Source organism: Sycon ciliatum, chromosome 6, assembly GCF_964019385.1.
Source record: "Sycon ciliatum chromosome 6, ocSycCili1.1, whole genome shotgun sequence".
In the NCBI taxonomy this organism is placed as follows: domain Eukaryota; kingdom Metazoa; phylum Porifera; class Calcarea; order Leucosolenida; family Sycettidae; genus Sycon; species Sycon ciliatum.
The window spans coordinates 13,190,247-13,211,869 of record NC_088648.1 but is presented as its reverse complement, the minus strand read 5'-3'; the positions used below and the strand labels follow the sequence as shown (position 1 = coordinate 13,211,869).

The following is a 21,623-nucleotide window of genomic DNA, read 5'->3' as shown; positions in this document are numbered from 1 at the left end:
TGAGAGCAGTTTGAGTTAGTCCATTTTAACACCGAACTTGTTTACGGCTGGTAGCAGCCGTCATAAATTCCCTCCGGAACGGACATGGGAATTAACTATGTTTCGAGATTTGAACAGTGATCATACGTACAGAGACACTGGGAAGAACAATTACTCCAGTTCTCATCCTGTTTTCTGCTTGCCACACTTTGTTCTCTCATTCTGATTAGATCTAGCCAACAATTGCCGTGAACCGAAGAGCGTTGGACCATGCAAAGCATTAATACCCCGATGGTTCTACAATACCGATTCCGACCAGTGCGAGAGATTCGACTGGGGCGGCTGTCGACCCAACAATAACAACTGGCGCGAGGAGAGCGCTTGCCAGCGTAGCTGCAATACAGATCTCTACGAACCTGAGCCCGGTGAGTGGGAATTGCAGGTGGAGAACGTGCAGTTCATTTGGTCTGTAGACTTTTATTATTCTAAATATTTCTATCAACCATCTCAGAATCTGCCTTGGCACTTCCTGTAGTTTGGTATCATGACTTGATACGATTTAAGCAGACTACCAAAGCTGAAAAATAGACGTTGTAATATTCACTTCACTTCTAAAATCATTCATTTGCCGTTTCGGTCCTGGACCATAATCCTGATTGTGGCGGTGTGCGCAACACCAATTCAGTTTCTACCAACCATCAGCGTGTGAAGAAGATCACAGCTTGGAATATTAAAGCTACCGTTCTATGCCTACTGACTGACACTTTACTCATATCCAATTCATTGCCATCCGAAGTGCATGATAAGCACGCAGGAAGAAACCTTGCATTTGGTTAACCAGGAAATCTACCAGTGCCTGGTCAAGTCGTATTGTTTTAGGGAATTCCCCTCTCATAAATCGAGCTTGAGTTGGCTAATAAAACGTGCGACCAGTGCAGGCCTGCGCTCCTGTTGCCCACTGGAACGCGTCTGTCAACGCCAAGCTGGGCAGCTGAACCAAAGCATGGATATGCTGACTCACAGCTACAGTTGCTCTCTATTCAGCTCAGCAGATTTGCAGAGTATGCACTGGTTAGGTCGGTGAAAAGACCCAGTTCAACACTCTTCTTCGCTTGGTCAATGTACAAGGATACACTATTTGATTGGAATGTCATGTTTGGTTCTCATGATGTCCTTCTGCACAGGTACCAGCTGTCAGTATGTCACATGCGAGATCCCAACCTGCCCACCTGGTCAGACATTGCGCAATGTAACTGGACAGTGCTGCCCAGTCTGCCAGAGTGGTGGTAAGTGTGTGTGTGTGTATATCTGTGTGTTTGTGTGTGTTTGTGTCTGTGTCTGTGTGTGTGTGTGTGCACGTGTGTGTGCACGTGTGTGCACATGTGCATGTGTGTGGATATGTATGTGTGTGTGTGTGTGTGGTGGATGTTTGGGGTTCGACCTGTATGTGCCTGTACTGTTTTGTCAGGGGTGGTAGGGTATGTGATTTCTCTTGAATTACTGGGGAAAAGAGTCATGTTCCCTTTTTGCGATTATCTTCCCTTTTCGGTGTTATGTTCCATTTTTGGACGTTGTGTTTCTTTTCCCTCAGAAAGTAGTGGTCATCGCCCAACTGCATTGTAAATAAAAGAGGTTTTTCAACTGACAACCGCTCTATTCAGTTCAAGCGGCTATTTACTCTTGGCGCATGCGCTGGATGAAAAATTCTTTTGTTAGTGATGTCGAAAAACTGGCTCGAAATGTCATAATTTTTCGACATCACTAATAAAAGAATTTTTCATCCAGCGCACGCGCCAAGAATGAATAGCAACTGAATAGAGCGGTTGTCAGTTGACAAACCCCTTTTATTTGAATTTCTTCTGGTGTTTTTTTTAACTCTGGAGCAAAGTCTACATAAGCCGGCTAGATAGTTCTGATTGATGCTAGCCTGTGAGAAAGCCGACCAGCGAAGATGTATACCTTGAGTTGCTGGAGTTGCTGATATCGCCAACTTTGCTTTGCATACCCACACATAAGGGTATTGTATGCAAAAGAGAACACCAAAGAAAGAGTGGTTTCTTGCATGAACAGCACCAAAGACAACATGGCAAGTTATAGACGGGCTATCTGTCTCTGTTTCTGGGCTTTTTTGTTGCCTCCACAGGAGCACAATGTGGAGTGAATGAAGTGTTCCAGGCCTGTGCTCACCAATGCCCTGCCAGATGCAGCAATCGTGGACTGGCGTTTGCCTGCGCCCCCGACTGCGAGACCGGTGGATGTAACTGCCGACCGGGTTACCTCCGAGATGATATTGGCGTCTGTGTTAGTGAAGCCGATTGTCCTCCACGTAAGTGCAACCACTCAAGTACTCTCTAACTATTTACCTCTTCCCTCATGGTTTTCTGGAACTGATGGTTTCAAGATTCACTATTGGCATGGATTGAAATGACGTGCAAGCCACAATTACTTGTACATGAATCACTCAATGCAACCCCTATCTCCCCAACTCTGCCTTTCCTGGAAATAGAGCTTTGTGTGTCTGTATGTGTCTGTATATGTGTGTGTGTGTGTGTGTGTGTGTGTGTGTGTGCGTGTGTGCGTGCGTGTGTGTGTGTTTGTGTGTCTGTGTGTGTGTGTGTGTGTGTGTGTGTGTGTGTGTGTGTGCATGTGTGTGTGTGTGTGTGTGTGTGTGTGTGTGTGCGTGTGTTTGTGCGTGTGTGTGTCTGCATTTGTACTTGTTCTTCTTTAGTTGATCCTTGTCCCAATGGACCATGTCCTCTACCATTTTGCACTGAGGGATACGTACCACTTCGGCTACCAGGGGAATGTTGTGAAACATGTCATCCTGGTAAGCTGGGTGGAAATTAGCCTCCTAAGCGGTGTGGCTCCCAGGATTTATCTTTTATTGCGCTTTGAACAATGTTTGTGTGTGTCTGCATATGTGTGTTTGTGTGTTTATGCGTGCGTATGGGCATATGTCCATGCTTGTGTGCATATGTGCGTGTGTGTGTGTGTACTTGTGGGAATTTAAACTGAAACGGCAAGTGTACGCATTTCATATTTTGTTCTGCATCAAATTATATCTTCCTTATTGGCCATGGGCCATCGTGGAAATAAAGAATACCGTACTTCCCCACATATAAGCCCATGGGCTTATAAGTGAAAATTTGCTACAAAAAAGATTTGTTGCTGTGTGAACATGTTCGGGCAGAAGCCCATGCGCTTATATGTGCAACAAAGGTTTGTCTGTGTCTTAAACAACGGTGTTATCACAATGCTTAGCTGTATATTCAGCTCCTGGGTGTTTCACCAATAGTGTTCACATATAAGCGCATTGAGGTGTGCGCTTCTGTCCGGACATAAGCACATGCGCTTATGGTAATAATATCGTGCGTAGTCATTGATCATATCGACTCAGCTATCATGTCATGTACACATTCTTAGTGTACCACCTATATCTTCAATGACAGAATACTCAAATGCCTAGGCACGTTCGATAAGCTGACCACCAGCACATCGCGGCCACTGTTAAAGCTTTTTGAGCCCCCAATGCATCACCGGGGGAAGCCTGTTGGAGAGAATAATGGTGTCCATACGAACCCATTGAGCTGACTGAGTCAATCTCATCACTCCACACCCAAAGATTGCATGTACTCGGCTAATGCCTGTATAGCACAATTTTAAAGAATCTTTCATGGATGTGTGTGTCTTCGTGTGTGTCTCTTTATGTGAGTCTTTTTGTGTGTGTGTTCGTGTATGTATATGTGTGTGTGTGTCTTTGAGTGTGCGTGTCATTGTGTGTCTTTGTGTGTGTGTGTGTGTGTGTGTGTGTGTGTGTGTGTGTGTGTGTGTGTGTGTATGTACGTGTGTGTATGTGTGTTTGTTTCCTCACCCAGCTCCAGTCCCTCCTACCGTGCCTGCAAGATGCCGTGGAATAGTGTGTGACATTCCGCAGTGTGAGCGTCTTGGACTGATTGTCAACTACAGCAGTGAAGCATGCTGCCCTTTCTGCTCTCCACGTGAGTGATTTATTGCGTCTCACTTTGTCTCTCTTTGTCTCTCCCCCCCCCCCCCCCCCCCCTCTCTCTCTCTCTCTCTCTCTCTCTCTCTCTCTCTCCACAATCAAAGATTGCTTGTACACGGCTAATGCCTGTATAGCACATTTTTAAAGAATCATTCATGGATGTGTGTGTTTTCGTGTGTGTCTTCGAATGTGTGTGTCTTTGTGTATGTGTGTGTGTGTGTGTGTGTGTGTGTGTGTGTGTGTGTGTGTGTGTGTGTGTATGTACGTGTGTGTACGCGTGTTTGTTTCCTCACCCAGCTCCAGTCCCTCCTACCGTGCCTGCAAGATGCCGTGGAATAGTGTGTGACATTCCGCAGTGTGAGCGTCTTGGACTGGTTGTCAACTACAGCAGTGAAGCATGCTGCCCTTTCTGCTCTCCTCGTGAGTGATCTATTGCGTCTCACTTTGTCTCTCTTTGTCTCTCTCTCTCTATCTCTTTGTCTCTCTTTGTCTCTCTCTCTCTCTCTCTCTCTCTCTCTCTCTCTCTCTCTCTCTCTCTCTCTCTCTCTCTCTCTCTCTCTCTCTCTCTCTCTCTCTCTCTCTCTATGTCTCTGTCTCTGTCTCTGTCTATGTCTGTCTCTGTCTGTCTGTTTTTGTCTCTGTCTCTGTCTTTGTCTGTCTCTCTGTCTGTCTCTGTCTGTCTCTGTCTGTCTCTGTCTGTCTCTGTCTGTCTCTGTCTGTCTCGGTCTGTCTCGGTCTGTCTCGGTCTGTCTCGGTCTGTCTCGGTCTGTCTCTGTCTGTCTCCCTGTCTGTCTCTCTGTCTGTCTCTGTCTCTCCGTCTCTCTCTGTCCGTCTGTCTCTCTCTGTCTGTCTCTCTCTCTCTGTGTATCTCACTGTCTCTGTCTATGTCTCTCTGTCTGTCTCTCACTGTGTCTCTCTCTCTGTCTGTGTGTGTCTGTCTCTCTCTACCTCTGAGAAGCTGTTGCACACATATCACTTGACCCGACAGGACAGCCATGCTGGCTCTATCACCACTGATTTCCTGCAATGCGTGCTAAGAACAGTCCTGCCATGGCAGGAACTCAATTTGATAAAAGATTATAGACCTACCCAGTTCGTGGAAAACGTGTTTTCGTTGCTAGTGTTCATTTCTCCGGAAGTATCACCGTGATGGGCTCACCACCTGCAATCCACATGCTACAGCCCTGTTCTGCCCCACCACATCAAGCCACATTTTTCAATTTGAATAAGGGCATAGAGATTTCAATTATATTGTGTGTTATCATCGCTTTGCTTCTGCTTCTGCTGCTGCTGCTGCTGTGCATATCCGTGTTCAATGGTTGCCTTTTTTTGACATGGCAGGGCCCGGTTGTGAAGGCGTGGAGTGCGTTGAGACAGCTTGCCCGCCAGACACTGAAGCTCAGTATCCACCACGTAGCTGCTGTCCCATCTGTTTGCCCCGTGAGTACATAATACACTCACCATGAAAAGCCTTGAGTACATAATACACACTCACCATGAAAAGCCTTCGCAAAGTCGTAAGCTCCTCTAAATTCATCATGATTATGTCGTGAGGCCAACGTTTTTGTGTGGGAAATTGTTTTGACGGTCCTGGCTTCAGACTTGTCATGTGACGCAGCACACTGCCTTCAGAATAATTCTATGTGTCGTAACTCACCAAATTGTTTGTTTGTATTTGTTTGAATTCGCAACTTCAAACGGGCAGGAACACAACAACATGAGAGCCAATGTGATGATGGCTACGGCAATAGGCGGAATAAGGATAACAAATTGAAAATCAGACTTCTTCCAGCCTAGCAGCCTAGTCTTCACACTCTAAACGTCTGACGACAGGACCACGCTGGAAACAAGACACTGAAAACCGAATATGATACCTCGGACTCACACTCAGCATGTGCCTACAAGTGGTGCATGTCGACTGCCTGTCTAAAACTGGCAGTACACAGGGTTCTAGCGAGGTCAAACAAGTAGTTTCATGGGCAGGGGAAACAGTTACCCAGTATCCCGTTTTCCATTTTCCATTTTGCCATGTCAAGACACAGGGCAGAATTGTTGGGCAGAAGTTTCAAGGATGGAAAATACGTTTTTGGAGTACGGTGTGTTTACAATAGACCCATTGCACAATAACGGTCACGTGATCCGAGACGGGGCATCCTCTTCGATTTTTGTGCAGAGTATCAGTTGTTGAGCATGGTGGAACACAGTATTTTTCCATTTTGGAGATGGAGGAGAGAGTGTCGAGTGGTATGCCATCGATGGCTGTGGAACCCGTGGACGAACTGTCAAATGAAGATCGGTTGTGTAAGGAACTGAACAGTTTTCTGCTGAATGAGGGTGCGTATCTGTCTGGAAAAAGAAGGAGTTGTTGGAGCGGTAAGTTTTCCGCATTCAGTGGATATTTCGGATTACTGGAGATTGAAATTTATTTTTATTTTCTCTACCTTCTCTCCTCTGTCGATGTAGAGAACACTTCTCTATGCAGAACCCTGATGCTCCTAGAACTAAGAAGGGCACCACTTCCTCGAGTGTACCTTCATCATGGCCAACATTTCATGCGTCCCAGTGGATGAGTGATGAACCTCTGTTTCCCAGAGTGAGTGCCACACCATGCTTGCTCGTCTCCAACGCAGGGGCAAGTCGCCGACGACAGTGAAGAGGGAGCTGATGGAGTAGTACTATTGAACAAGCCCGTCGATAGTGTCCATGAGTTTTACTTTGGTGGCTATGTGCATAATGTGAAAGTCTGTCATATCGTGCACACAGCCACAGCTCGAACTCAGAAGACTTTCTCCGCACACCTGAGCGATGAGGCCGCGTCGCTCTCCACTTCAACAACAGCAGCTCGAGCAGCGCCAGCAAGCAGTCGATCTTCCTTGAATAGCGAAGCCAGGGATGGGTCATGCCTTTCTCTCAAGCTTCAGAGTCTCTTGGCAGGGCGTTCCATATCTTCGCAAAAGCAAGGATGAAAGTCGTCAGTGACAAAGTGTTCCGAGCACAACACTATAAACGATATCGCAGCACTGCGGCCCTCTTCTCGCCAGATAGCCAGGATTCCAGAGTGTGGAATGCCAGCATCACCAGGGAACGCATGGAAAGACAAGTGGGTTCCTTAGACTAACATTAGGGATGACGGTTGCTGCAAACAAGAACCCAACAGTGGTCCTTGGAAAGCATTTCGGGACTTCTTCTTTCAGAACTAGAAAACTTCAAAATGAAAAAAGGCTGGGGAGTACATACATGAACATCGCGTCGGGATCGTGAAAACACAGCCTGTCACAGGAAACTTTATCACGTCCTGCAGCAAAACCATGCATGCTGGTTGCATGCCAAGTGTGCAGCGCGTGCACAGCATGCCCCGTCTCGACCCCTCTCGCTTATTGCGCAAAGGGTCTATTCCATTGCAGGGGCGTAGGAAGGGTTTTGGAAGTGGTATGACCAAAGGTCAGTGTGGCCGAAGGCCGTTTTGGAGGGGATCCGGGGGACCTCCCGCGGGGAAAATTTTGTAAAAAAGACACAAAATCCTGCGTTCTGGGAACTTCTGGCACACTTCTGGCGCAGTGTGCAGTTGAGTCCAGTACAGTACTCAGTACGACTGCAGATGCATGGCAGATCTACGAGTACGAGTCTAGAAAAAGGTCAAAGTCTGCGCATATATGCATCGATGGATCCTGATTTTTTTGTTACGGTTTTGCACGTTTCGGACGAACCACACTTTTCGAAAAGTGGTACGGCCATGGTCGTACCAGTCGTAGCGGGTGCTACGCCCCTGCATTGATTTCATATCGACTGTGTGTGTGTGTGTGTGTGTGTGTGTGTGTATGTGTGTGTGTGTGTGTGTGCGTGCGTGTGCGTATGTGTGTGTGTGTGTGTGTGTGTGTGTGTGTGTGTGTGTGTATGTTTGTGTATGTTTGTGTTTGTGTATAATTATAATGCACATGTATGTGTATGTATATATATATGTGTGTGTGTGTGTGTGTATGTTTGTTGCCTCACTCAGCTGCAAGCCCTCCTCCTCCTACGGCGCCATGCCATGGTATTGCGTGTGACATCCCTAACTGTGGCGCTCTGAACATGGTCGTCAACTATACCTCTGGGTCATGTTGTCCAACCTGCTCTCCCAGTAAGTATCAGCTCCGGTTCTCTCGGACAGTATTGCAATCATAACATACTGTATCCAGTACACGTACTTTTGGTTACAACACTCAACTGAAGTAGCACGAATGAACTGCCCATACGCCTTTCCAGTTCACTGCAGCAAGTACTTGAGCATTTCCCGCTTCAACCTTGCAAGTCCTCATTCAGCCAAGCTCATATCCCAGACTGCATTACGTATGTGTAGTAACAGTGCAGTCCTGTTGATCTCAGTGGCCACGCTGGAGAAGTAACAGATGATTTTGTGCCGGAGGGCTCCGTGTACATGTCTGTTTGAGAGGATAGGAAGTAGAAAGTATCACAGTATCCGTTCTTTCTTCAGTCTGTCCCACCCCGTTCTACCTGATGTTTAGTTGTGGAAGGTCTTTGTTGTACACTGTCTCTGTCCTTCTGTTGAAGGTCTTTGTCCTATCATGTCTCTGTCCTCCTGTTAAAGGTCTTTGTTTGTCCTATAATGCCTCTGTCCTCCTGTTGACGGTCTTTATTCTATCATGTCTCTGTCCTCCTGTTGACGGTCTCTATTCTATTTTGTCTCTGTCTTCCTTGTACAGGACCCCCTTTGCCTGCAAAGTGTGCGGCAGTGACATGCTTAGCTATTGAGATTTGTGACGACGGCACTTATCCAGTGGTTTATCCTGACGAGTGCTGTGCTGTTTGCCCAAGTAGGTAATAGGGCGGTAACATTAGACACTCGGACTTAATGCTGCTTTTCGATTCACTCCACTCGTGGCGCAATGGCTCTCGTTGTTGCTAAACCCGTGCACCCATGGTCGGGGGAGGTACTGAGGCTCACTTCACCAGCACGCTGCTCCGGCTATCTCGCTGTATTGTCATGTCTCCTGTTTGGTTCTGTCTTCCCATTGCGTTCCCTGCGGGACTGTGCACTTCAGTATAAAGAATAAAATAAAAACACTCTACACTCTGCATTACAGGTATATATCCTGTACTCTGAGTTTTGAATTTCGTTTTCTATATCAGCTGTTGCCCTGTGTGCAAATAATTTTGTGTAGTGATGTTTCATGCTATGCAGTGTTTAATGTGAAAACATTGCAGCTGAGCAGTGGTACATATTCTGGTCCCCGTGCCGTTAGCCACTATTATGAAGGACCATCTCTCGAAGCTGATTTGGCTTCTAACGGTGCTTCTGTCTGGATGACATGTTGCACTCAACCCCACCCTCGCCTTCCCAAAGTTCAAGCCTGACTACTACTGAATCAAATTGCGCAAACAATTGTATGCCGCACCCTGGTGGATACACATAGGCGTGGGCTTATTGGTGTGTGTGTGTGTGCATGTCTGTGTGTTTGTTTGTCTGATGACTATATCCAGGCCTGCCACTTCCTGTAGATCCAAGGCCAGATCATTGCCGTGACATAGTGTGTGACATTCCGCAGTGTGGGCGTCTTGGACTGGTTGTCAACTACAGCAGTGAAGCATGCTGCCCTTTCTGCTCTCCTCGTGAGTTTGAACATTTTCCTTCTTACAAAACGTGCCGAGCATCACTGGTTTGACTACACCGTGTATGTTGAAATACACTGGAAATCTATAACAAAAAATTTCACAGCACTGTTAATATAGATGTAGGTAACAGTCACTGTAGGCCAAGGTGTGCCCGAAGTCAACTCTGACTATAAGGGCAGATGTTGGAGACCTCCGGTTTCAATGACCTTGCCCGTATTACCGGACCGATCTGAGCACATTGAGTATCTTGTTCTCGATGCATTTCCTGTCCACTTGGACTGACATTCCTGGTCTATCGTTTTTGGGAAGTGGCAATTTACTGGTCTATTTGTGTATGTGTGTGTGTGTGTTTCTGTGTGTGTGTGTGTGTGTGTGTGTACATGTGTGTGTGTGCATGTGTGTGTATGTGTGTGTATGTGTGTGTGTGTGTGTGTGTGTGTGTGTGTCTGTGTGTGTGTGTGTGTCTATGTCTGTGTCTGTGTATGTGTGCTGGTGTTTTTGTATGCATGAATGTGTGTTTGGCTCGTAGCTCCAAGAACACACAGACAAAACTGCACCGGTATTGGCTGTCCACTGTACAAATGTCTGCCAGGATCAATCCTGGTATACAAGAATGGTGACTGCTGCAGAACGTGCTCTCTTCGTAAGTAGTACTATTTATACTAGTGGGGATGGGAGTGGTGATGGTGGTGGTGGTGTGTGTGTGGGTGTGGGGGGGGGGGGGGGGGGGGGGGGTGGGGGGTGAACATTTTGCCCCTCATGACTGTGAGTAACACAATCTATTGGTGTGGATTGGATTTTATTTTGGAGTGTGTGTGTGTGTGTGTGTGTGTATGTATGTGTGTGTGTGTGTGTGTGTGTGTGTGTGTGTGTGTGTGTGTGTGTGTGCGCGCGTGTGTGTGTATGTGCGCGTGCGTGTGTGTGTGTTGGTTGTGGGAGGGGAGGGGGTGAGAAATTTGTGAACATTTCCCAGAAGTAGTGAGTAGATATGTCATGTATGTACGCAGAGCTCACTGACTTGTCAGTTTGAGCACTCTGGCAATGTACATTTGGGCCTGGTTTAAATCTGGTTTAAATCTGGCATTGGAAAATGTATTTTCATTGCTATCAGGTCCGGCCTCATTTTTTTCTTTGTTTTGCTGACGAGTCCACAAAGGATGGAATAGTTCTGTCTGCAGATTGAGTTCTGTATGTATGTTCGTGTGCCCAAACTCTCATTGTTTATTGATGTGCTTTGTTCTCTCCAGCTCCTACGGATGAGTGTGAGGGCATAGCTTGCGACATTCCTCAGTGCGGCCCTGGCTTTGAGCTGAACTTCACAGCGGGATGCTGTCCAGTGTGTGCACCAGGTACTTAATTTATCAAACATTGGTGCATCCCCCTCCCCCACACCTAAAAATTCGACCTAGGTTCAGCATGCAGATAATGACCATGAATGACATGCACCAGCCATCCTACACATATGCGGCCGTGCACTAGCATTGCCAATATGCACTCAATGAAACCCTAGTAGTAGCATGTTCAATGTGTCTGTCACACACTTGTTACTACGTAACTGGTGCTTTCAATTGGATAATGGACTGGGGACATGTTTTGGCCAATCATCCAATGATGCCAGTACTGCAAAGTAACGTGAGAGTGCCCCGTCTCGTGAGAGTTTCCCACTTTGATTTTACAGCCAGGGAAAGGAAAACCGTATGCCAGAGGGAAATTTTGTACGGTGTTGCAACCTTTAAAATAGTGTACTAAGGTCACACTTAGTATGTTATTGTGAGGAGGTCCGAGGGAGTACGGTCAGGGTGTACAGAATGCAATATGTGTACATGGTCCAGTGCTGCTCACTGAGTGCGTTCGATTATGCTCGCGATGTGAATAGGATGAATGGATTCCGAACCGATTCCAGGGCGCTCATGACATGAAAATCGAACGACTTGAATGCATGCGAATGGATTCATGAATCGATTCAAGTGCACAATCGAACACGCAGCCACCGAAATCCAGTCGCGTCACTCAAGTGCACGCTGGGCGTTGTGCAGCCCTAGACCTACGAACACTGGGCTGCGAAATGATGCAAGGCGCAAACTTGAGTGACGCGACTGGATTTCATTGAGCAGCACCGTACATGCCGTGCGACCTGAAAACGGGACACCACCTCCACAGCACGGCCACGAAAGGACAAGTTGATGGGGCGCTCTCGGGGTACTTTCCGGCAGACTGGAATGTTCTTGTGTACAGTTGGCTATGTTGGGTATAGTGCTGTTGTTTAGAGATGTTTGTTGGGCGTGAGCTGCACATTCAATATGAATGTAGACTGACAGTTTGTACCTTCTAACATAATTCAGGTTTTGTTCAAAACACTGTTGCATTGTTCTCCAGTGTGAGTTGCAGTGCAGCATCAATTATTGATAACTTGGCACTAGTGTATGGCATGTAGGAATGTGTTAGATGGACTACTTGTGTCTGCAAACATACATAGCAATATCAGGTTCAGCGATTAGTTCGAATCAACAAGCTATCCTGATGCATTGTGTGTGTGTGTGTGGGTTTGTTTGTGTTTGTGTGTGTGTGTGTGTGTGTGTGGTGAATGTGTGTGCGTGTATGCATGTACATATATGTACGTATATGTGTACGTGTGCCTGCATGCGCGGGTGCACGGTTGTGTTTTGATGCTGTATTAGTTGATCCGTGTGCGGGCATCAGTTGCAGTATTCCTCTGTGTGAAGATGGTTACCATGTCAATTACACCGCCGGCACCTGCTGTCCTGTGTGCACTGAGAGTGAGTTATCAGCACCTATAGTAGTAGTGAATATCAATAAAGTTGTGAACTAAGAATTGTTGATGTGTGTAATGGCTACTGAGGGTAGCCATGTGTCGGCTGAGAGAGGCCGTGGAGGAGAAGAGGAGGAGAGATTGTTGCGTTATAGTATGCAGGTACCATTGCATGTGTGCAGCTACATAATTATTATAGTCATGAGTGTACTTTTGATACTGTTCGTAGCTTCAATCAAATTATTGTCTCCATTCCGATTATTAGTTCTACAGTTCTCCGACTTAGTTGGATTTATGCTTTTAACAGCATACTTGGGAGAGTGAAGCACTAAGATTTTGAGGATGCTGTTCAGCAATTTCTTGGTGCGATTCAGCAATCTCTTGGTGCTATGTAGTAATCTGTTGGGGACCTGCACCAACACTTCGTATACATTAAAAAATGCTGCACCTGACGATCTATTCTCCCATACAATTCAATCTCCAGAGAGCGGAGTCCTCCGGTTCGATAGAGTGCTCAATGCGGAAGCAGAGCAGTAACACACGAGTCACAGAGTACCACGCGTCTGGATTGTTTTAACTAATAGTTTCATGCCAGATGGCAATCTTCAGACAACTGAAGATCAGTTGTCTGAAGACTGCCATCTGGCATGACACTACTAGTTACAACAACCCAGACGCGTGGAACTCTGCGACTCGTGTACACTTCAATCTCCAAACTTTAGATACTGTAGAAGTACAAATTTTCGTTCACGAAATCTTTCGTTAGATCACTCCACCAGCAGGTTCGTTACGTACTAATTTTTTTCGTTTTTGGTCAAGGTCTGTCACCCCGAAAGTTCGGATTAAACTTCTAGTTTAGTACAAACTTTAGTTATTTTGTGCCCCTAACGTATGTTAATTCCAAATGAAACCTTGTACTCATACAGTAGATTGAAAATGCTGTACCTGACATCATATTTTCGTTTCGCATTTACAATTATTGAAGAATGTATTGTGCATGTAAGCATGTATGCATGTCTGTGTGTGTGGGTGTATGTAAAACAGAGAAGTTCCAGGCTCTCCAATAGAGTGCTCAATGCCGAAAGGGAGAGCTGGTTACAACAATAATAAGAGGATGAAAAGTGTTTTAACTCCGAGTTGATGTATTTTGTGTGGGTGTGCACTTGTATCCGTCATATGCATGTATGCATGCGTACGTGTCGGCGTACGTGGGTATGTGTGTGTGTGTGTGTGTGTGTGTGTGTGTGTGTGTGTGTGTGTGTGTGTGTGTGTGTGTGTCTGTGTGTGTGTGTGTGTGTGTGTGTGTGTGTGTGTGTGTGTGTGTGTGTGTGTGTGTGTGTGTGTGTGTGCATATGTATTTTTCACATAATAATTATGTGTGTGTGTGTACATGTACGTGTATTTTTCACTTTTAAAATTGTGTGTGTGTTCCCGTACACTAGTTCCACCGCCAGATTGCAGGACGGTGAGATGTCGTGCACCGCCGAAATGTGTCAAAGGAGTAGCAGCACGCGTTGCCAAGGGCGAATGCTGTGAATCATGTCCAAGTAAGCCTTAGCTAGAATGACTACGATGAGTACTCAGAGCAGAAAAGCAAGGACAATCATGGCTTGTTTGCTGCTACTTCAAGTTTCATGCTCTCGCAATCAAACAAGCCTTGATTATCCTTGTTGTTCTGTTCTGTACTACGCTCTGCCTCCACTGTATTGAGCACTGTCAGCACACTGGGTACATCATCCAGTGTCATGAGTACTCGTGAATGGAAATGATCGAGTCTGTTGCCGTCGGGGCTTGTCAGCTTGCAGCTGTAATGGTGTAGCTGCCTGATTTTTTGGCTTCACCGTCCATATACTGTCTATTTGCAGCATACATGTACAAGTTGAGTGAAGGATTATCCGTGTCTGCAATTAGTTTTGTGATCTTCGTAAACGAGTTCTCAGACTAAATGTAGCATCTGCCTTTCTTTGAAGTGGGGCAGAAGCATTCACTGACAAAATGTCGTACATGTGCAGCACATTATCCCGACCTGTTGACCTCTGGGCCATTTATGCCTGGATTATGATCTCCCATGTAATCAGTGGTGCTAGTGAATTATGTATAAACCAATCCAGCACAGTATGTAAAGTGCTCTCTGCACATAAAGTGCTCAATGCCCAAAAAGGACAGAGCTTCCTCACAAGTAAGGTGGAATAAAGTTTTGTTGCAATTCCGAGTTCCATGCTTGCATGATTATCAGGCAAAAAATCGCAATGAGAAGTGCAATATGCGCAGTCGTTATGTACATGCATCCTATTTAGACACACGTCATCGTGCAGGCACCTAGTTACTGTGCATATTGTCAAGAGTCCATAATCCCCCAGAGTGCGCAACTGGGACGGGGTTGTGGGACGGCGTAATCCCTGATGTACGTCATTTTTTGGCTCGGACTTGTGTCATTCTGTCGACGTGCGGACGAGGTCCACCACGGTCCACACTTCCCCTACTCATGATGTCATTATTATGACATGCAACACGGATTTCGCCGTCCCAGATCTGATAAGTGAAGATGCGCACTATGGGGGGTTATGTACTCTTGATACTAGGGGTGAAACGGTTCGGGTAAGGATCCGGCTTTGGAACCGCCAGCTGAAAAGAATCGGGTACCCGTTCCGTCAAGTTTCGAACCGAAACTCGAAAACTCTCGTTCTCGTACAAATACATGTGCACGCCAAGTCTACTCAAGATTTTTAAATGTCTTACCTTATGATCACCGCCCTTCCAAAGGGTTCTCCTATCGATACTGGTCACTACGAGCGTACCTCCTTCGCACATGGACTCTCCGATGTCTCGTTCTTGCTCGTAAAAATGGTTTCTAACTTGAAAATAATTGTCACGGACGCATTTGGTCGGTCTGGAGAAAAGAGTGCATGGAACCGATACCCGAACCGTGGGAAATTATGCTGGCATTCGGGTACCCGAACATGAAAAACATGGAACCGTTTCACCCCTACTTGATACTGTACTTCTTCATTGCGATTCTTCGAGTGTTGCCTCCTCGTCGACTTTTCCTGCAAATGTATTCTACTATCCAATGCAATCTATCCGTGATCTTGGGTCACAGGCCATTGGCTAACTGTATTTTACATCGGCAATGGAATTCACAATGGATAGGACAGGAGCAGAACATTTTTGTTATTATCATTATTCTCACATTGTGCTCACATTATTAAACTACTACGCTTGCTGTGGTAATATTACTCTAATATCCCATCTATCATCACCCTGCAGATTGGAATGGCCAGTGTCCAAGTCAGAGGCAGTGTGCACACTTCAATCCAGTCGGACACCGTGATCAGTGCTGCCCAGCGTGCAACCTGACAATATCCCAGTGCGACGGTATTCGCTGCCCGCCTATCCGCGGTTGTCGCAGATATGCCAGTGAGGTGCAGGTGGGAGAATGCTGTTTAAGGTGCATTAAGCGGCGAAGACGCATCAACAACAACCCACGTGAGTACAAGTGAAGAATTAACGTGGAAATAACCATTTCATAAGAGCTGTGAAGAACATGGACTGTTACACTCAACACCACCAAATGTAACACAAGATTTGAGCTTTGCGAACGTATCAATTTGAAATAACAATTGTCACGTTCCTCTCCTTAGCAGAATAACAGAAAGTGAAAGAAACATCGAGGGCACAATATTCGTTTGTTCTCAGGTTTGACCGAACAAGGGGAAACCCCACTAATGTGATGGGTGTACTCGAAGTACTCTTCATAACTCTGCTGGGTGCAAGAAGTAATAATGATAGTATCATGGTATATTTGCCGTATGCCGAAGTTATATCCAGAACGTGTTTGCTGCTCAATATACGGAACGCGTCTCTGTGTGCTGACTTATATCCAGAACCTGGCTGTTTCTTGCTGATTTGAGTTGGTTCTACAGCCATGCTCACTGCAATCAGATCATATTCTTAGCTTTTGCCCTGCATTTGTGCACAGTCCGGGGTTTGCTTGTCTGGGATTGTACTGGACATTGCACCATAGCATTGCCACTTTCCAAAAATGCAGTACTATTCAACACAAGCTGCCATGTGAGCCATGGTTTGTTCTTTTATCGTTGCTTAATTAAAAAATGGCCCTATATGGATTTGACTGTGTGTGTGCGTGTGCGTGCGTGTGCGTGTTTGTATGTATGTGCATGTGACTGCACTCGTGTTTTGCGGGTGTAACGGTACCTTCATGTTGATACTATGTACCTGTACAGGTGCTGTTTGCGCTGACGTGGTGTGCCCCAGGGGAATGGCCTGCTCCAAGCGCAACAACAGGGCACAATGTGTCTGCAAGAAATGCTCAAACGTCACCGATCCAGTAAGTAAATGTGCATGTCACACCCTGTCTCGGGGAGAGTTTCGAAAATAAAAAATTCGTCTTGTTTGTAAGCGAACAAAGTGTTCGTTTATTTTGAGTATTTGAGGAGCTTTCAGCACTTGTGCCAGTACCGCTAATTATAGTGATAGTGAAATCGTTAAAATAATCTATTTCTTAGGGTTTAGTCGCGCCAATCAAAGGTTTGCATTCTGCATAGCATGCGATATACGTTGTACTCTTTCCAAATATGCAACACTGATAGCTAAAAAATTGTTCTAGCAAATTTTTGCTGGCTTCTTTGAGAAATTGCTCGAGTTTTTCCCTGCCATCCTAAACAGTCATAATATGCAGTGAGACATATCCCTCACCCCACTGTGAGACTCTTGTATCTGCAGCTGGGTTGTTTCGGGTGGTGGCAGCCGCCATGAGGTCTAACTAGATCGGAAGCAAACAAACTTTCTTCTATTTTTCTTTACTTCCTTCTCGTGAATTTTGCAGATGCGACAGGTCACAGGCAAGGATGGCAAAACGTATGCAAGTAGCTGTCATCGCCTGCGTCAAGCGTGCATGACATGCTCAGGCATCTGATCTGGCGTTTCTATCCTGAACACCGAAATACGCTTGTTTTGCACAACCGGGAGAATACGATGCTCTGAGGGGAATCACACACCATAGTTTCACTTTGTCATTTTTTGCTTTACTAGTGTCTGCACAAAAGGCTTCTTCAACTGTGCTTCTTTTGCCTTTTCACCCTGTAGCATTTTATGTGTCCTTGCATGATTGATAATGTGACCCAATAGAAGAGGGCAACTTACTTTGCCATGCACTCGGGCAGCTTCAGCGATACTATCACCGCTATTACCAGCATGATTGTTCTCCCGCCGACTTGCTAACTCTCTTACTCACATTCCCTTTCTTCTTTTCTTTCTCTCTCTTTTTCTCAACCGTACTTGCACACATGCTTTAGTAACAGACGAAGCGGGTGACTTTACTACTTCGCAATGTGCTCTTAGCACACTCTAATGTGTTGCTAATTCTTTTCAAAACTCAGATTGCCAGCTGTTTCCATTGTCATGTGACTTTACAACTGCAGCCACACACACCTGTGTTATCTTGAACGACATTACAATCTTTCCCAGTATAACATTTTAGTATGTTCACTGTAGCTCGGCTTACCTTCATATTAGCTGAAAATCACATCTTTGTCCCAGCTTCAACGTCTTCATTGTAGCCGTGAAGTGCCAATGGCTGGCACCTGGCAGTTAGCCATGCACACTGTCTTGTACTCGTAATGGCATGACTAGCGACAGTAGGAGTGATGGTACCGTCGATTCCCCTCGTTCGTACTAGACCCTGTGCGAACTATAAAATTGATGGATGTGCTATGATCTGCCATGTAAATCACGGTACCAAAATGCAGTATGACTGTCACTGCTATCGGCTACTTCGTGTTACATCTTGCACAATGCCACAATCAACATGTGTGCAGCTTCAGTCCACAGTGTTACAGCAGAGAGTTGTAAACATAATAATTATGTTCCGACTCCCTGGTCCACACACATCCGGCCTAACACTACTCTGGATTACTCAGGAGAGCCGTTGCCAGCCTTACACCAGCCCAAGTCAATGTTTCTCCAACATGCAGTACTGAAACAACTCTCGGACAGGGTATCAACACAATTTTGATTGTTGGTAAGTCATGAAGCAATGAAAACGTCTGTGATAGAAAGCTCTGCCGTTGGGTATTGAGCAGCGAAAGTCGACTACTGTGTGGAGACAATAAATTGAAATTTTAGCGGAGTGCTCCTCAAGGAAGACAATACTAATAATAATCATTATGATTGGCCATATGCACTACTAATACTATGCCTCATGTAAAAGGCTGTAGACCATACAAGGATACATGTACAGCCCTGCTCAATGAAATCCGATTGTGTGAGTCAAGTGTGTGCCCTGCACCTGTTCTCATCCCAGTGTACTCCGGTCACCTGTACTGGCTGTAGAGGTGTGCAGAGCCCAGTGCGGCTCGCTTCATTGGGTTTCATTGAGTAGTACTGCAAGTAATTAGTTAGTTACTAGTTACTGCCTTCATCTGATAACCCACACACTGACGAGTCCACAAAGGACGAAACAGGTCTGTCCGCAGATTGATAAACTATACAAATATTTCCATTTTCTACCAACGTGAGATTTGTTGAGAATTGGTCTGTACTCTGCAGGACAGTGCATTATTATGTTAGAACATCAGCACTGCCATAGGACTCAGCTGGGTCCCTTTCTTTGGAAATACGGCCTGCATTATACACAACATGTTACAGGTGTCCCGTTCCACATGCACCACCAAAAGAATCTGGTGTTCTGGCTGACCTGCAATATTCTCAACTCCTGCTCTTTTGTGGAGGTAGCTGTCACATGTCATTGAGGCGTGTCCAAAAGATGACTTGAATTCGTTTCGGCAGTAACTGTTAGAGAAGCGTCTCCCCTACTTCATCCAGCTCCATCATAAGATCCGGAGAGATCACGTCCCACGAGCCGTTCTTCACGCATTTCCACGGTAGATCGGCATGCTACTAGTACTAGTATGGTGTATAATGTCAAGGTCACCTTCCTCTTCGCCGGCCTCCCTGTCACAGAACGACAGGAGTTTCCATAACAATACTAGTCTTGAAGGTACTATTCATCGCAGTCGCTCTTGCAATTATCTCGAGACTCGCAATGTGAAGGTGACTTATCGGGTAGCTATATTCTCGCCTCAGCACTCAGCAGCTGGTGTGGCGAACTGGAATTTCTGTGTGGAAAGCTTGTACATGACATTGTATAATAATATTATTGTACATTACCACAAAGCACTATGGACTGGATACACTCGGTGTAGAGCAATGGTGGCTTGCACGGCATACTCCTAGCAGCACTAAACATTGTACTACTGTTATGGACATGGACATCCGGTCACACGTCTAGCGTCCCCATTTTTTCCGCGGTTTGGCTAAAAAAAATTGAATTTTTTAGAAAATTTTAGAAAAGCATAAAAAGACGATATGCATTTTGATAAGATTTGGCCGCATTTTGCATTTCAATTTTTCCACAAAAAACGCGCAGAATCGGGCCAACCCTAGGCTAGGGTGCTGGCCATGCAGCCGTGGATAAGCGGTACACACATGCATTTTATGCGCTGCAGCGCGCTAGTCGCATCGGATCAACATGTGCCCTGCCCGGCCATGCCCCCCTCTGTCACATCTACTATGAAGCTGAAGGAAGCCTCAAGACTTCTTTTGACTCTTTCACACGGACACAAGAACCGAAAAGCAAAGGGCCAAAGCATCGTGGCTGGTCCTTTGCTGGACATGCGCCGTTGATGACGGTGGAGGCACTAGGTGTAATCAAAGAGGAAGAGAGTTATTACTATAATATTAGGCTTTTGCCGCTACTACTACTTAGTACTAGAGTACTACTACTAGTACTACTGTAGCGGACATGGAAATCCAGTCCATTGACCGGGGCCGTCGCCCTCAGCGCGTTCAGAACGCTGCGTGCAGTGGTGCACTTGCTGATCCGATACGACCAGCGCGCTTGTGCAGCGCATAAATGCATGTACATGTATGTACAGCTTATCGACGGCTGCATGGCCAGCGCCCTGGGGCCACTAGACGTGCGACCGGATTTCCATATGTCCACGGCCACGACAGTAGACTACGTGTAGACAAGGGAGTCGTAAAATACCGGTACAACTCCCTGATATATACGTGTACATAGTGTAGACTAGAACTAAAAAAGTTACTTGCGTCGGGCAACGGCAGATCCTGATTTTGACCCGCCGAAGTCGTAGGAGACAACTCGCCAGGGCCCGCCATGCTAACCGTCAAACTTCTTCCGACCAATCAGCGAAGTACTTCCCGGAAAGGTTCTCGAAACTAGTAGTTACAGTATCACCTTTACAGTGCTATGAATAATGCACCAAGTGCGAGTCGGCCGCTAGCGCTGTCTAGCGTCTACCGTACCCATGTAAGTCGGCCGCTAACGCTGTCTAGCGTCTACCGTACCCATGCTGGTCGGCTTCTAAAGCTGTCTAGTGTCTACCGTACCCGTGTTTAGACTACCGGTTCACCCGGTTCGCGCTATCGGACGCACGCAGCCGCGTCGTCAATGGCGCGAAGGGCCTGGGGCTGATGAGTGATTCTCGACGTTCTTCTTGCTCAGTTTTGGTTTGTGATGCGGCGGAGGGAGGTTGTGCTGCTATTCCTCCTCAATTTTCAGAAGTTCCTATGCAGAAGTAATTTTCCTGGAGACAAGCATTTCATGGCTCACTTTTAGTCGCCATCAAGAATATCTTGTGAACGTTTGAGTTAGATCGGTGGTCGCCAACTCGTTCAATTGCCATTTCCTCCCAGCAACCGCTAAAAGAAAATAATTGATGGGAAGTTATCGGGTGGTGAAGTCGGTGCTTTTGGATATCCGTAGCCACCATGTTGAGCAGAGTGCTGCTGAAGATGTTCTGAATCGTTCCGAAACAGTAAGGTGAGGTCCTACTTGGAAAGGCTGATCTTTTTCGTCTTCCTATCCAGTGGTATGCGTGCGTGCGTGCGTGCATAATTCGTACACCACTTGGCAAACAGGCTGCTCGGCCTCGACGAAATTTCTCTTCTGAAGTTCTGGATGGTGTTGGTTATTAGTTCCGTGACTAGCGCATCCCGTTAGTAACACTTGGTGTGATCGTTTCTTCTCTTGTTTGTTCCTTGCAACTACTACAAGTACCTATGAGTCAGCCCTCGGCATTCCTATCCGCACCAGTCTTCGGCACTGAGCATTCGGCAAGTGGACCATTCTGAACAAGCGCGAAGGCGGTTGGTCCGATTCTGCGCAAAAGTGATGTTATCATCGATAACTAGCTGGATGAAGGGATGGATGGTTTA

The 21,623-nt window shown here is 46.2% G+C and overlaps 1 protein-coding gene across 7 annotated transcripts in view; it reads left to right on the top strand.

Annotated features, from left to right (window-relative positions):
- LOC135819406 (zonadhesin-like) overlaps window positions 1-17,923 on the top strand; it is a 50,248-nt gene extending 32,325 nt beyond the window's left edge. For 6 of the 7 annotated variants that reach the window (XM_065332608.1, XM_065332607.1, XM_065332611.1 and 3 more), the window contains 17 exons: window positions 210-404; window positions 1,164-1,265; window positions 2,123-2,305; window positions 2,708-2,806; window positions 3,855-3,977; window positions 4,280-4,402; window positions 5,324-5,422; window positions 7,980-8,102; window positions 8,686-8,796; window positions 9,464-9,592; window positions 10,125-10,238; window positions 10,843-10,944; window positions 12,274-12,372; window positions 13,808-13,912; window positions 15,633-15,851; window positions 16,610-16,713; window positions 17,212-17,923. In XM_065332608.1, coding sequence (XP_065188680.1) covers window positions 210-404; window positions 1,164-1,265; window positions 2,123-2,305; window positions 2,708-2,806; window positions 3,855-3,977; window positions 4,280-4,402; window positions 5,324-5,422; window positions 7,980-8,102; window positions 8,686-8,796; window positions 9,464-9,592; window positions 10,125-10,238; window positions 10,843-10,944; window positions 12,274-12,372; window positions 13,808-13,912; window positions 15,633-15,851; window positions 16,610-16,713; window positions 17,212-17,301 — 2,120 coding nt within the window. In that variant the 3' untranslated portion in view covers window positions 17,302-17,923. The remainder of the gene's footprint in view (window positions 1-209; window positions 405-1,163; window positions 1,266-2,122; window positions 2,306-2,707; window positions 2,807-3,854; window positions 3,978-4,279; window positions 4,403-5,323; window positions 5,423-7,979; window positions 8,103-8,685; window positions 8,797-9,463; window positions 9,593-10,124; window positions 10,239-10,842; window positions 10,945-12,273; window positions 12,373-13,807; window positions 13,913-15,632; window positions 15,852-16,609; window positions 16,714-17,211) is intronic. The other variant, XM_065332609.1, reaches the window with a different exon arrangement.
- The last annotated feature ends 3,700 nt before the right edge of the window (window positions 17,924-21,623 follow it).